The 16188-nt window shown below is 46.9% G+C and overlaps 2 protein-coding genes across 4 annotated transcripts in view; one reads left to right on the top strand and one right to left on the bottom strand.

The window, feature by feature from the left end:
- Positions 1-3752: 3752 nt before the first annotated feature.
- On the top strand, positions 3753-5221 carry cunh7orf25 (chromosome unknown C7orf25 homolog). The gene has a single exon (XM_007884485.2). It carries the CDS (start codon positions 3794-3796, stop codon positions 5111-5113), a length of 1320 nt encoding a protein of 439 aa, XP_007882676.1. The 5' UTR covers positions 3753-3793; the 3' UTR covers positions 5114-5221.
- Positions 5222-9895: 4674 nt separating this feature from the next.
- amph (amphiphysin) overlaps positions 9896-16188 on the bottom strand; it is an 89455-nt gene continuing 83162 nt past the window's right edge. For 2 of the 3 annotated variants that reach the window (XM_042332368.1, XM_042332369.1), the window contains 3 exons: positions 15381-15881; positions 15029-15130; positions 9896-11068 (listed from right to left, as the gene is read on the bottom strand). In XM_042332368.1, coding sequence (XP_042188302.1) covers positions 10961-11068; positions 15029-15130; positions 15381-15881 — 711 coding nt within the window. In that variant the 3' untranslated portion in view covers positions 9896-10960. The remainder of the gene's footprint in view (positions 11069-15028; positions 15131-15380; positions 15882-16188) is intronic. The other variant, XM_042332370.1, reaches the window with a different exon arrangement.

Here is a 16188-nt window from a genome sequence, read left to right as displayed (position 1 = left end):
CCAGAGAGAGAGAGAGAGAGGCCGAGAGAGAGAGAGGGAGAGCCCGAGAGAGAGAGAGAGGGAGAGCCCGAGAGAGAGAGAGAGAGAGAGAGAGAGAGAGAGAAGAAGAGAGAGAGCCCCAGAGAGGGAGAGAGAGAGAGAGGGAGGCCCAGAGAGAGAGAGAGGAGAGAGCCCCAGGCCCCAGAGAGAGAGAGAGGCCCCAGAGAGAGAGAGAGAGAAGGCCCCAGAGAGGAGAGAGAGAGACAGTCCCCAGAAAGGGAGAGAGAGAGGAGAGAGAAGAGAGCCCCAGAGAGAGAGAGGGAGAGGCCCCAGAGAGAGAGAGAGGGAGAGGCCCCAGAGAGAGAGAGAGAGAGGCCCCAGAGAGAGAGGGAGAGGCCCCAGAGAGAGAGAGAGGGAGAGGCCCCAGAGAGAGAGAGAGAGAGAGGCCCAGAGAGAGAGAGAGAGAGGCCCCGAGAGAGAGAGAGGAGAGGCCCAGAGAGAGAGAGAGAGAGAGACAGAGGCCCCCAGGAGAGAGAGAGAGAGACGGCGCAGAGAGAGAGAGGGAGAGGCCCCAGAGAGAGAGAGAGAGAGAGAGAGACCCCAGAAAGGGAGAGAGAGAGAGAGGCCCCAGAGAGAGAGAGAGAGAGAGAAGAGGCCCCAGAGAGAGAGAGAGAGGCCCCAGAGAGAGAAGAGAGAGGAGAGGCCCCAGAGAGAGAGAGAGGAGGGAGAGGCCCCAGAGGAAGAGAGAGAGAGAGAGAGGCCCCAGAGAGAGAGAGAGAAGACAGGCCCCAGAAAGGGAAGAGCCCCAGAGAGAGAAGAGAGGCCCCAGAGAGAGAGAGAGAGAGACAGGCCCCAGAGAGAGAGAGAGAGGCCCCAGAGAGAGAGAGAGAGAGACAGTCCCCAGAGAGAGAGAGAGGGGCCCCAGAGAGAGAGAGAGAGAGACAGTCCCCAGAAAAGGAGAGAGAGAGAGGCCCCAGAGAGAGAGAGAGAGAGAGACAGGCCCCAGAGAGAGAGAGAGGCCCCAGAGAGAGAGAGAGAGAGGCCCCAGAGAGAGAGAGTGAGACAGGCCCCAGAGAGAGAGAGAGTGAGACAGGCCCCAGAGAGAGACAGTCCCCAGAGAGGGAGAGAGAGAGAGAGGCCCCAGAGAGAGAGAGAAACAGGCCCCAGAAAGGGAGAGAGAGAGAGAGAGGCCCCAGAGAGAGAGAGAGAGAGACAGTCCCCAGAGAGAGAGAGAGAGGCCCCAGAGAGAGAGAGAGAGAGACAGTCCCCAGAGAGAGAGAGAGGCCCCAGAGAGAGAGAGAGAGAGACAGTCCCCAGAAAGGGAGAGAGAGAGAGAGGCCCCAGAGAGAGAGAGAGAGAGACAGGCCCCAGAGAGAGAGAGAGAGGCCCCAGAGAGAGAGAGAGGCCCCAGAGAGAGAGAGACCCCAGAGAGAGAGAGAGAGGCCCCAGAGAGAGAGAGAGAGGCCCCAGAGAGAGATAGTGAGAGACAGGCCCCAGAGAGAGAGAGAGGCCCCAGAGAGAGAGGCCCCAGAGAGAGAGAGAGAGAGACAGGCCCCAGAGAGAGAGAGAGAGAGACAGTCCCCAGAGAGGGAGAGAGAGGGAGGCCCCAGAGAGAGAGAGAGAGACAGGCCCCAGAAAGGGAGAGAGAGAGAGAGGCCCCAGAGAGAGAGAGAGACAGGCCCCAGAAAGAGAGAGAGGCCCCAGAGAGAGAGAGAGAGAGAGAGAGGCCCCAGAGAGAGAGAGAGAGAGAGGCCCCAGAGAGAGAGAGAGAGAGACAGTCCCCAGAGAGGGAGAGAGAGGGAGAGGCCCCAGAGAGAGAGAGAGAGTGAGACAGGCCCCAGAGAGAGAGAGTGAGACAGGCCCCAGAGAGAGAGAGAGAGGTCCCAGAGAGAGAGAGAGAGAGAGAGAGGCCCCAGAGAGAGAGAGAGAGAGAGACAGGCCCCAGAGAGAGAGAGAGAGAGAGAGCACCCCAGAGAGAGAGAGAGACAGGCCCCAGAGAGAGAGAGAGACAGTCCCCAGAGAGGGAGAGAGAGGGAGGCCCCAGAGAGAGAGAGAGAGAGAGCGGCCCCAGAGAGGGAGAGAGAGAGAGAGGACCCAGAGAGAGAGAGAGAGAGAGGCCAAAGAGAGAGAGAGAGTGAGACAGGCCCCAGAGAGAGAGAGAGAGAGAGGCCAAAGAGAGAGAGAGTGAGACAGGCCCCAGAGAGAGTGAGACAGGCCCCAGAGAGAGAGAGAGAGAGAGAGAGAGACAGGCCCCAGAGAGAGAGAGAGAGAGAGAGTGAGAAAGGCCCCAGAGAGAGAGAGAGAGGCCCCAGAGAGAGAGAGAGAGAGTGAGACAGGCCCCAGAGAGAGAGAGAGACAGGCCCCAGAGAGAGAGAGAGAGAGAGAGAGAGGCCCCAGAGAGAGAGAGAGAGAGAGGCCCCAGAAAGAGAGAGAGAGAGAGACAGGCTCCAGAGAGAGAGAGAGAGAGGCCCCAGAGAGAGAGAGAGAGAGGCCCCAGAAAGAGAGAGAGAGAGAGACAGGCTCCAGAGAGAGCGAGAGAGACAGGCCCCAGAGAGAGAGAGAGAGAGAGAGAGGTCCCAGAGGGAGAGAGAGACCCCAGAGAGAGAGAGAGAGAGAGAGGCCCCAGAGAGAGAGAGAGAGAGAGAGAGGCCCCAGAGAGAGAGAGAGAGACAGGCCCCAGAGAGAGAGAGAGAGACAGGCCCCTGAGAGAGAGAGAGAAACAGGCCCCAGAGAGAGAGAGAGACCCCAGAGAGAGAGAGAGAAGCCCCAGAAAGAGAGAGAGAGAGAGAGGCCAAAGAGAGAGAGAGAGAGTGAGACAGGCCCCAGAGAGAGCGAGAGACCCCAGAAAGAGAGAGAGGCCCCAGAGAGAGAGAGAGAGAGGCCAAAGAGAGAGAGAGAGAGAAAGAGAGAGAGTGAGACAGGCCCCAGAGAGAGAGAGAGAGAGAGCGAGAAAGGCCCCAGAGAGAGAGAGAGAGAGAGGCCCCAGAGAGAGAGAGAGAGTGAGACAGGCCCCAGAGAGAGAGAGAGAGAGACAGGCCCCAGAGAGAGAGAGAGAGAGAGAGACAGGCCCCAGAGAGAGAGAGAGAGAGAGAGGCCCCAGAGAGAGAGAGAGAGAGAGGCCCCAGAGAGAGAGAGAGGCCCCAGAGAGAGAGAGAGGCCCCAGAGGGAGAGAGAGACCCCAGAGAGAGAGAGAGAGAGAGAGAAGCCCCAGAGAGAGAGAGTGAGACAGGCCCCAGAGAGAGAGAGAGACAGGCCCCAGAGAGAGAGAGAGAGAGAGACAGGCCCCAGAGAGAGAGAGAGTGAGACAGGCCCCAGAGAGAGAGAGAGTGAGACAGGCCCCAGAGAGAGAGAGAGTGAGACAGGCCCAGAAGAGAGAGAGGAGAGAGTGAGACAGGCCCCAGAGAGAGAGAGAGTGAGACAGGCCCCAGAGAGAGAGAGAGTGAGACAGGCCCCAGAGATAGAGAGAGTGAGACAGGCCCCAGAGAGAGAGAGTGAGACAGGCCCCAGAGAGAGAGAGAGAGAGTTGGACAGGCCTTGAGAGAGAGAGAGACAGGCCCCACAGAGAGAGAGAGAGAGAGAGAGAGAGAGAGAGGCCCCAGAGCCAGAGAGGGTGGGACAGGCTCCAGAGAAAGAGACAGAGTGTAATAGGCACCAGAGGTTCAGGTTGGTGAGACACAGGCACAAGAGAAAGAGAGTGAAATGGGCACCAGAGAAAGAGTGAGAGAGATGCAGAGTGAGAAAGGCCCCAGAGAGAAAGAGAGCGATATACGTACCAGAGAGAGAGTGAGACAGGCACCAGATAGAGTGAGTGAGAATGATGACTTTCGCTGTCTCTTTCCTTCCAACCCATAGCTTCTTCCAGGGTGATGATCTCACCATGTCGGTGCACCGAATCCTTATGGAGAGAATGGCTGAAGCCCGGCAGCTGCTTGAGAGGGCGGAGGCACTTGCCTGTTCCCGGAAGGACGGCGTGCAGGGAGGTCCCAAACTCTGCAGCAAACTGAAGGCAGAGCTCAAGTTTCTGCAGAAAGTGGAACTGGGTAAGGTGTCTGTGAAGGAATCGCACCTGCAGAGCACGAACCTCACCCACCTGAAGGCGGTGATCGAGTCTGCCGAGAGCCTGGGCGATGTGGTCAGTTTGCTGCATGTCTTCAACTATCGGGACCGTGCCGGGGAGAAGCAATGCCTGGTGGTGGATGTGGTGGCCAACAGCGGTCACACGTGGGTCAAAGCAATTGGCCGAAAAGCCGAGGCGCTGCACAGCATCTGGGTGGGCAGAGGGCAGTACGGAGACAAGAGCATCATAGAGCAAGCGGAAGACTACCTGGAGGCCAGCAAACAGCAGCTGGTGCAGTACAGCAATCCGCACATTGTGTTTGCGTTTTACAACAGTGTTTCGAGCCCCATGGCAGACAGACTGAAGGAAATGGGGCTCTCTGTGCGAGGGGATATTGTCGCGGTGAATTCGATGATGGATCTGGTGGAGGAAGCTGGTGAGAATTTGAGTGACTCTGAGGAAGATCTAGAGGAGCCTCTGTGTGTGACTAAAGTCGATCGCTCAACAATCGTCGCCAGCGTTGCTTTCCCGACTGACGTTAAGGTGGATTTCTGTAATAGAGTCAACCTAGATATCACAACCTTAATCACCTTTGTTTCGGCTGTCAGTCACGGGGGCTGCGACTACATTTTTAAAGAGAAAGTGTTGACAGAACAGGCTGCACAGGAAAGGGAGGAGAGTGTGTTACCCAAACTACAGGCCTTTATGAAGGGTAAGGAACTATTTGCGTGTCAGTCAGCAGTGAAGGATTTTCAAGCCATTTTAGATACATTGGGTGGACAGGGGGAGAGGGACCGAGCACAGAAACTGCTCCAGAGAATCTCAGTTGTACCAGACCAACCTTCTGAATATGCCTTGAGGCTGGAAGCTAGTGCAAAAATCAACACTCGTTCTATTACTATCTTTGGCACTGGAGACACTTTAAAGGCAATAACCATGACTGCAAACAGTGGGTTTGTTAGAGCCGCAGGTAACCAAGGAGTTAAATTCAGTGTGTTTATCCATCAACCAAGAGCTTTAACAGAGAGCAAGGAACCAACTGCAGCTCCTTTACCAAAGCACGACGCATCTTCATGAGATAGAAACAGGAGACGTGCATTCATCTGATTTGTAAATGTAAAGACCACAAATCTAAAGTGGGAACCCCATGCCATTGATAACAATAAATGAATATTCGGATTGGAACACAAAGACCACTTGAAACTGATTAAATTTCTGCTCTATAGTTTATTATAATTACTGCAGTTATTGTATTTGCCAAAATGAATGAGAATTTAATTGTCTGACTAATCTGGAGCTGAAATCAGAGACTGCAAGACTGAAAAGGATATTAATATTGTTACTGTATGCATTGCAAAAGTTCAACATTGATCTCAAAGGCCACTTTACAGCAGCTTTTCTACTATCCCACTACTTTATTTTTTGAGTTGGTTTATCATTTCCATCGCAATTTTAACAACTTAAATGTTTCTTTTTGAGAGAGTCTGGTGTTTTTGAATCCTTATCTAGCTGGGATTAATATCATTATGAAATGCATTAGATTGGTCAAATTGAGCTCAGTGGCATAAAGAAACTGTACACCTGAAACTAGCTGAGAGAAGGAATGGAGATGCTAACCGAGTTCTCAAGCAATGATCACTAACAGACACAGGTTGAGCTGGAACTCTACACCCTACTTGAGGGTAGTGGTGTGGGGGGGGTGGGTTACTGAGCTGATCTGCTGTCCGACTAGGAGGGGTGATCTGGAAAGTGGGAAAGAAACAGCTAGAACAATTTTAAAATATTGATTCAAGATTCTTGCAAAAATAATGGACAAATGAATTTGAAGTCTTACGGCTGATCAGGTTTAGTTTATAATGGCAACAATCTCTCAACCCAAAATGTCCTTCAAACATTTTTTTTATTGGCTAGAGTCCTTAGAATTTCAACTGGAGCCTGAGTGGGAAAATAAAAATGTTAGTTTATTTAGATTTATCTCAAATAATTGGATATATATATGAATTTTTCCGAGTACTGTATGTACTATTTTCTTTCTATGAAAGAGCAGATTGCACCAAATAGTATAAAGGTTATACCCACACACAACCTCAATAATAGTGAAATGCATGTAATGTGCCTTCTTTGTGAGTCTATGCAGTGAGTTAGATTGCAAGCAGTAGATCTTACCCATATCGTTGTATGAATCTTTTACTTTTGGGAAACTACGATGTTCTGGGGATGTGATTGGTGATGTGTTTTGGTGTCTAACAGTGTACCTGGGATGAAAAGGTGCATTACCCCTTTCAAGTGTGTGGATTAGTGTGAGCATTGCAGACTATATCGAATTACATAGACTGCACAGCACTGAAATAGGTCCTTTGGCCCTACTAGTCCATGATGATATTTATATTCCACATGAGCCTCCACGCAGTCGATTTCCCTTCTCCCTAGTGTATGAATGAGTTATAATTTTTCTCATCAATGGAACCAAGTTGGTAAGGCAGTATTGCTGGTAAAACGCACTACTTATTCTAAGGTGGTTTTGCTGTAGACCGGATGGGGCCCGAGTTTCACTGTTGCACGATAAAACAAACTTGACGTTTTGGTGCAAATGTCCTTCTATCAAAATAAAAAAAAAACTTGGGTTGTTGGGGAAGTTATTCACTGAAAATGCAGCACTTGCATGGCATCTGTATCACAAGGTGCTTGTATAAGTGTGTTTCCATGTGTTTGCTGATACTGGCTGGATATCACACCCTACAGTGTAAATGGAGATCCACGTGTTGGAGAGTTGAACTAACTTCTGCTTAAATCATCTCAATGATCATACAATATATGAACAAATAATAGAACAAGTCAGTTTAACTCACAGAGTGCACTTGTCAAAGGAGCCAAATGATATTGGGGCAAAAATATTTTAAATCTATCAATTCTTACCAGCTTCCTTTACCTCCACTCTTCACAAGCTCCAATTCATTGAAAACTGTAGCCCATATCTTCTGCTGCACTGGGCTGGGTGCACCCACACCCCCCATCCTCCAGTCTTCACTGGCTTCTAGTACTTCAGTTAATTGATTTTAAGATCCTGGTTCTAACCTTCAAATCCCTTCAAAGTCTGTGGCTTCCCTTGCAATTTCCTCCATCGATGCCCTTCACTCTTTTGACTATTGCTCCTTCCTGACAACCTCCACCTCATCACTGATAGCCGAGCCTTCACCCACAATGTTCCTGCTCTCTCCCAACGCTTACAAAATCCCTTTGCTTTGCCCCTCTCTCTGCTTTCAAAACATTTCTAGGATACTATCTCAGACCATGCCTTCACTCAACATCTTTAAATTCTACTTTTTTTCTCTGTTCAGTGCTCCCTTTCATGTATTTTGAACCATAAATCTTATGCGAGTGACTACATAAGTAAAAATTGTTGTTGCTAAATTCCAATTAATGTAAGGAATAAAATAACTAAAGCAGGAGGTAATGGTATCTTGCTTGTTTTTAAACATTCAATTTATTGCATTTTGATCATTGTAGGCAATATTTCACCACGTTATAATTAACAAAAATATGTAAAATGAGTATCATAAATCGTTCAGTCTGTTGAGCAACAGATCAGAGATCAGACAATCTAGATTCAGTTCCAGTTTGTTTCACCTTCATCCTTTAAAGCTTGATAAAATTAAGTACAATACTTAAAACCTAACCTATTTTCTAGGATGTTACTGATGGAAATTAGCTGTTGTGTTTGCCTTCATTTTTAAATCTTATTTGTAAAGTGATTTATGGTGTTTCTATATAAAAGTAAGCTTTAAACATGCTGTGCCTAGGGCAATAGGTGGCCCTCTGACAAGGTCGGTTAGGCCAGTGAATCAAGTCTCTGATAGTTGATCAGGCACATTGAACATTTGAGTTTTAGATGTCCCAAAACCCTGGAGCTAAAGCCTTAATACCTGGTGTCATCCTGGCTTAGTTGGTAACATTCTCACCTGAGTCAAAAGGTTGTAGGTTCAAGTCCCACATTGAATCTTTGAACTCGCACATCTAGGCTGATACCATTTCAAACCTGCCCTTCCTGGCCAAAATTTTGGAAGGCATTGTTACAAAAGAACATTGCTAACATCTCTCCCTCCACTCCCTACTCGAACCCCTTCAGTCCGGTTTTCAACCGGCCCACAGTACAGGGACAGTGCTCATTAGAAAGTAACGAATGACTTCCTCTCTGTCTGTGATCAGGGCTCCCTCTGCCTCCTGGACCTCTCCGCTGCGTTCGACACAGTCGACCAGGCCATCCTCTCCCACCGCTTCTCCACTCCTTGCGCGGATACTCACACAAAAATCCACCTTACTGGGACTTGCATGGCTTGAGTCCTACTTAACAAACTGGCAACAATACATCTTGGCAAATATTTTTTCCTCCCAACCCACCCTGTCACCTGCGATGTACCCCAAAGCTTTATGCTTGGCCTCCTTCGTTTCATTATTTACATGCTTATCTGTCATCTGCAGACATACAATGTCATCTGCAGACATGCAGTGAACTTCCATATGTATGCGAATGATACCCAAGTCTATTTCTCCAGCTGCAACTCCAGTCCACTGATGTCCTGTCAGCTTGTTGACGGACATCAAGTCCTGGTTAACCACAAATTTCCGTAATATCCATAAGACAGAAGCCAAACTCTGGCTCCTGTCAATGTCTTCCCTTCTGCAGATCTGAGCTCATCAACCTCCCTTGGCTCTCCCTCAGAACTCACCAGAGCCATGCACGACTTAGGCATCAGGTTCGATCCACAACTTTCTCCCCCATATCCGTTCCTTGACCAGGACTGCTTTTTTCCACCTCCATCACATTGTCCGCCTCCATTCGTACCTCACAACCATAGCAGCCGAAACCCTCGTACATGTCTTCATCATTTCCTGGCTGGACTATTCCAATGCCCTCCTCGCTGGGCTCCCCAGCTCCACCATACGCAAAATTCAACTAATTTAAAACTCCGCTGCCCAGATACTCACCTGCACAAAACTCTGTAACCCATCACACCAGTTCTTGCCAAGCTCCACTGGCTCCCAATTAATGAACAGATCAATTTTAAGATCCTATCACTCGTTTTCAAATTCCTTCATGGCCTTGCACGTCCCTACCTATCCAATTTGCTTACCCCAACTCCACCCACTACCTCTGCTTGAGGGGCTCTGGCCTCCTGTTTGTCCCTCATCCCCTCCGCTCCACCATCAGTGGTCACGCCTTCAGCCACTATGCCCCGAAACTCTGGAACTCAATCCCTCCCCCTTGCCCCCTCCCTCCCTCCGCACTTTAAAATCCTGCCTAAAGAACTTTTTGATTATGGTTACGGGTCACCCTCCTCTCCCGCTGGCTCAGTGTCAGACTCCACCACTGTCAAGCACTCTGGGATGCTACCCCCACATGAAGGCCACTATATAAATGCAAGTTGTTGTTGATATTCCAGTGAAGTATTGGGGGTGTGGTACTTTGTTGGAAGTGCCATTTCTCAGATGAGATGTTAAACCGAGGTCATGTCTGCCTATCCAGGTGGATGTCAAAGAGCCCGAGGCACTCTGAAAGAATTTCTCCCCGTTTCCTGGCCAACAATCCCCCAGGTAAAATTGGTCACTCACTCACTGGCTATTGGTGGGACATTGCTGTGTGCCAATTGACTGGTGCTTACGCCTACCAAATACAGTTATTTGGTTTACTGTAAATCTTGTGAAGCGCTTTGAGACTCTCGATGTGAAAGGCGCTGGATCAGTGGCAATCATTGTAAATGTACCTAGGATGATGTTAGATTGACATGCTCAGTGCTGCACGATTATCAATTTTTAAATGTAAAATAGATTCCTCCCCCACACTTAAATAATGCAACTCAGAATGGTAATATTTTTTATTTCAGTCAGTGTAATGAAATATGAATAGCAATGATCACAGAACAGCACATTGATACAGTACTTAAATGACATGGACATCATTAATATTTTACTTATTTTGTCACATTTGTTCAGAATGCTATAGTTGTTCCTTGAAAGATAAACCGAGCTTATAGTTAAATAACTGACATAAAAGGGTTGGATTATACTCAGCCTTTTAAGGAGCTGCAAACGTCTTGTTATTTTGTGGTTTGGTTATATAGGAGAGTGAAAAGCAGCAGGTTACCAGCCAGTTGGGGGAACTGGCAAACTCTTGCCCCAGAAGATCATACTGCACTTTAAATTGTATAATTTTAAAACTTTAATGCACAATACATTACAAGTACAATTTCTCAAGTTTATTTTGGCAATGAAGCAAAACCGATTTGTTTGGAAACAGAGTCAACAGCAGACTGCTGGTGACAAGGAACAACAAATGCACGTGGCAAGGAGACTCGAAAGGAGATACATTTCAAAGCAGGGTCACCTACACCGCATCACTGAAAAGGCAAACTTTCCAGCAACATCATATAAATAAAAACAACCGGCAGCAATTTTCAGTAACATATCAAAGGTTAATAAGTTTATAGATATTTGACTACGTGATACACTACCTTAATTCTGATGCAGTGCAACAAATTCACACGCTATGCTCAGTGCAAAAAGATAAATTTGTTGCCCAACAGTTACACTGGCATTAAGTGATAGCAAGGGATCATACACAGGATCACCAGAACTCCATTAAAGCACAATTACATATTGCATTTAGATAAACAATTATTTTCAAATTAATAATTACGTTTGGGCCATTGTCATGCTTTTTTCCTTCAGCTAATAGACACCTGCACTCTTGTATTCACTGAGTGCTCTTTTTGTTGCTGTATATCTCTTTTAGACTCTGATATTAATGTTTTGTAAACCATTAAACTTCCAAGGACACAAGTGTGTGTTGTGGGGACCACGTGGTTTGGTCAGAGAAGTCCTGCTATAATTGAACAATTCCACATAGCCATAGACAGCAGCTGATGCTTATTCCAGTCGCTGTGTGAAATTCTCTGGAAACAGTCCCTTATGGCCCTTGGCATCACCGTATTGTAACCAGTCAGACTCCTTTATGCCCAAAAGCCAGCCAGCATCCTGCAAGAAGAAAAAAAACAATTTCTAATCTCCAATACAGTTCTCAGCAGCTGTATTGTGTCTTCAGTGGTAACCAAACACAATGCTGATGGTCGCTGTGGATTGTACGTTTGATCTCAACAACAAAATTATATTTGTATAGCGCCTTTCACATCGGGAGGTCATCCCAAGGCGCTGAAGGGCTTGGGACGTCCAGGGCTAGGACTCATCAGTACCACTTATTGGGGGATTCTAGCTGTTCAGTGCTTTGTCCTCAGATACCGGTGTGGAACAGAATTGATGTCACCAAATGTTTTTCTCTTAATTTCCAGATGTTGGGGCTGGACTGAAATCAGGTTCCCGATGTTGAAAGGAGAGATTGCTAAAAGTGGCTTCTGTTTGAACCTTAGGGCATTGAAGCATCATCCTCATCTTAAAGAGCAACTAACAAAAGTGTAAACTCCAAGTAGCAATGTTGGGATGTGTCTTCATCTTTTCCCCACCTCCCCAAAGACAGGTGGGGGCCAGCTATACCTTCATCTGTCACTGAACTGACAGATGAAGGTATATTTACAAGAAACAAGTTTATTTTCTGCCTGATATGTTTTATTTTTTGTAAGACTGTCAGTCAGACTCTGCAGCTCTTAAATGAAGCTCTAGTTAAGTACTCAAATTAATCCAGGATGCCACCCTTTGAACTCAAGCAGCAACAGTGACATTATCCTAAATGTTCTGTTCATTAATAGCCAGTGCAACAAACACTATGGCAGTGAGACACCTTAACCTGAACTATTTATACTAGGAAATGGAATGCTGTGCTATATTAGAAAATCAGTTGAGTTTAGATGCCTGGAAGACATGCTTAACCTGTATAGTATTCTGGTCAGGTCATACCTAGACTACTGCGTACGTTGTGGTCACTGAAACATAAGGAGTTGCCCGGTGCCAAGAGGCAGAGCAACGAGGATGGTCCCCAGTGTTAGAGGAATGAGCAATGAGCAAAGAGAAGATAAATTCAGGCTCTTCAGCATTGAAAAGACATCTCAGAGAGGAGCTTATTGGGGTGCATAAGATTTTAAATGGGATTCAGACAATAAACCCAGAACAATATTTTCAAATACGTCAAGACAGCAAAAAACAAGAAGGCACAGCAGGCTCAGGCTTCCAATGGGCAATTTCAGGACAGACACCACACAGTATTTGTTTACCAAGAAGAAATTAATGATACACAGGATACCAGCAAGGGTGATTCAAAGGTAGGACAAGGAACTAATTTAATAAACAGCTTGATGTTATGATTGAAGGTAACAGGGAACAGATTTTGGAGGAATGAGGTCAGATGGGCTGAAGGGCCTTCTTCATTCCAAACGTATGATCAAGGATTCTAAGAACCTCAAAACAAATAATAGTGGGTGTGAAAATGTGACCTGTGACTTGATATCTATCACATGTTGTGATTAAATCTACTGGTCAGTAGCTGTGAACCTCTTCCTCCCAACTTCACACAATGGCTGGACTAATGATGTCATTGTTCATACTGTCCCAGTGGAGAGTAGGAGAGAGTTCACACTGTTAGACAAGAGATGTTTATAGTGTTATCAGGAGACGTTCAAACAAACAAACAACAAACTATTTAACACTGTTGAATACCTTGGAAATATTGTTATACTAAGTTTTTGGTGGAGACATTTCCCTTTCCCTTCTTCCCTGCTGAAATCGTGATTCCTAATGTGCACAGGAATGATAGAATCTTAGAAATTTACAGGGCAGAAGGAGGCCATCGGCCGACTGAGTCTGCACCGACTCTCAGAGCAAGCTACACTTTCAATCCAACTGCCCTCCATTTCCTCACACCCCTTCAAGCCTCTAATCTTTATTTAATAATAATAACCTATGCATTTGATATAGCGCCTTATCACGTCATTGAGACATCTCAAAGCACTTCACAGAATATATTATGAATTGAGTGTATTTTGTGGGTGAAACACAGCAACCAATTGCGCACAGCAGTGTCCCAAAAACAGTCGTGGATTGAGTGACCATTATTATTATTGTTTTTTGAAGGGATTGTTACCCTGGAAAGTGATCCACCAATCACTAATAATAATATAATGATAATAATCTTGAAATTCTGTTGATTTTGAATCACATATTCTCAATATAGTCTGAAAATAATATTTAAGAAAGACTAATAACCAGGTTCCTATGTACTGCTAGGTTAACAGAGGCATGTGGAATAAGGAAACTTGCCCAAGATTTTGCCCCACCCAGAAATTAAACTCAAGTTCTCTCGCTTGCGAGTCGAGGGTGCTAACTACTATGCTAGAGGATTCCACACCTGTCCAATTCCATCTGAACCCCACAATGGACTTTGCCTCTGTGACTTTACTGTATACAGTACCTTACTGTATACTGTCACCTTACTGTGACAGTATAATTACTGAATTCTCTTGAGTGGATATCGCTAAATTCTGTAGATTTTGAATCACGTATCCTCAATATAGTCCGAAAATTATATTTAAGAAAGACCGAAAATGTGATAGAAGATTTTGGTGAAGAAACATTTCTGTGAGAAGATAAAGGGGTATGTTTCGTGCTTGTTTTGGGAGGTAAGTTGGGTTGGGAGGTAAGCCTCTAAACTTGGAGGTGAACTGGCTGTAAGATGGCAACGGAATGTGGGAATCAAGCTCTGTGGCGGTCTTAGTAGATCTTGAGCCAGGTGGGTCAACAACAACAACAACTTGGATTTATATAGCGCCCGCCACACCGGACGGCATCTCAGAGAGCTTTACAGTAACGGATCCCGGGGCCGAGCCAGGAGGATGGGGAGGAAGGTGATCAAAAGCGCAGTCAAAAAGAAATGTCTTCAGCAGAGATATGAGAATGGGAAGGGAGCGAGCGAGACGAAGGGAGTGAGGAAGGCAGCTCCAGAGCCTCGGGGCATAGTGGCTGAAGGTATGGCCACCGAGAGTGGAGTGGAGGATTCGGGGGATAATGAGGAGGCCAGACTCGGAGGAACAAAGGCAATTGGATGCAGGGGAGGAAGGATAATTGGGGGTTGAACCTGATCCCTAGGTTGCGTACGGGTTCGGAGAGTTTTAGGGGGAGGTCAGATAGATGGAAAAGATGAGAGCCGTGAGATTTTAGATGTTGATGAGAGCCAAAGAGTATGGCTTCTGTCTTGTCAACGTTCAGCTGAAAGAAGTGAGATCTGAGATCTGACAGGCAGGCTGACAGAACATCAAGAGAAGTGGAAAAATAGAGTTGGGTGTCATCTGCATACATGTGGAAATGTACCCCATGTCTCCGGATGACATCCCCAAGAGGGAGCATGTAGATCAGAAAGAGGAGGGGGCCAAGGATGGATCCTTGGGGTACCCCACAGGTGACCGGGTGAGAGCGAGAGGAGAAGTCGTTTGTGCAGATGTACTGCTGGCGGTTTGTGAGGTAGGACTCGAACCAGGCGAGTGCGGTCCCACTGAGGTGAATGACGGAGGAAAGGCGGTGGAGGATGGCGTGATCGACTGTGTCCGCAGTATTCCAGGGTACTGTTGATAACCGCACATACTGGTTCAGTGGCAGGACTTGGAAGAGTAGACCAATCACTGGGGGCAAGGAATCCTGCCACACAGCTCCTGTTATCCCTGCAAGCCAAAGCCCTAAAGGTCGGGTGTTCCTAGCTGGACAAGCAGCAGGAAAGCTTGCCAATAGTGATATCAATGGCAACCTATGTGGTTTTAGCTGGTTAAATTCAGGCAGTACCCCAATGCATGCTCTAATACTTTCCAGAATTAGGTAAGCAGCAAGCATTCCTCCAAGGAGCCAGTGCCCATTCCATTCGAACAATCTATCTCTGGAATTTCCATGTGTAGGTGGGATACATGGAGCTTTTATTTTGGATTGGATACTCATGGTGATGGGTTTCCGCATGTGCCAAACACTTGGCTGACCCCCTAAAAATAGAGCTTGTTTTCTGCTTACCTGCTCTTCTACTTTGTCTGATAGAATCACCAGAACAATGTCTCCTGGCTCCATGTTAAGCTCATCTTCACTGGCAGCATCAAAATTATGGAGTGCTTTAACCTGAAAGAAAATGCCACCAGATAACATCTCTCAGTGATGGTCAATGTGATATTAATCCATGGACCATAACATAAGTGAACACATGTATTTTCAATCTGCAGCAAAAATAGAAAAAGTAACTAGAACTTGCTGGAAACCCAAGTACCTTTTGTTTTTAGTGATATTTTTGACAGACTTGCATAAATGTAACTCAGGTTGTTCTCTGGTCGTGTTCTGACACTACTAAAATAGATAACTGGTAAAAACTTACCTTAAACTGAAAATTAGCAGGCATGCCTTGCACCCCTCCAACTTCAGTTTTAGGCTCACTTTGCTGCTGAGGAGCGCTCGGGGCTCCTACACTGACTTTTTGTCCATCCTGCTTGACCTCTTCTCCAGCCGGCTTGACCTCTTCTCCGGCCGGCTTGACTTCTTCTCCGGCCGGCTTGACCTCTTCTCCGGCCGGCTTGACCTCTTCTCCGGCCGGCTTGACCTCTTCTCCGGCCGGCTTGACCTCTTCTCCGGCCGGCTTGACCTCTTCTCCGGCCGGCTTGACCTCTTGTGTTGGTTTGACCTCCTGCTCTGGCTTCACCTCCTCCACTGGTTTCATCTCCTGTGCACTGGGATCCACATCTGACTTCATATCCTTGTCTTGTGTGTGGTCTTCTTGTGACTCTGGAGTTTCATTCTCAACAATGCTCAGAGTACCTTCAGCCTCAGTCTCGCTGTTTGATGCCGGCTCAATGACCACCGAAGGAAGCACAACCTTTTCCTGGGAACACAAAGAAATTAAAAACATAAATTTGAATAAAACGCTCCTTAAAGGGCACAGTGCTGTGCATTTCCAATTGCCCTGTGTTAACACCACTCAGACTGGATTTTGGAGAGACTGTCTAAATTAAGGTTTGTCCTTGTTGGGTATAATATTGAGGAAACATGAAACACATGAACAACCAGTGCCTGAAAAAACATATCCTAGTGGGATGAAAAAGACTTAACATCCTTTCTGGAGGTGGAGGAGAGGAAATTGGGAGAAAAATCAATTGCTCCACAATTTGCTTTTAAAATGCTTGTCAAGC

The sequence above is a fragment of the Callorhinchus milii genome, unplaced genomic scaffold (genome assembly GCF_018977255.1).
Source record: "Callorhinchus milii isolate IMCB2004 unplaced genomic scaffold, IMCB_Cmil_1.0 Scaffold2, whole genome shotgun sequence".
In the NCBI taxonomy this organism is placed as follows: domain Eukaryota; kingdom Metazoa; phylum Chordata; class Chondrichthyes; order Chimaeriformes; family Callorhinchidae; genus Callorhinchus; species Callorhinchus milii.
Note: the sequence above shows the minus strand (reverse complement) of the source record. Positions and strands in the feature narration are given on the sequence as shown.

What these genes read in the sequence shown, in the direction of transcription:
- cunh7orf25 (XM_007884485.2), top strand. Translation starts at nt 3,794, where the DNA reads ATGATGACTTTCGCTGTCTCTTTCCTTCCAACCCATAGCTTCTTCCAG.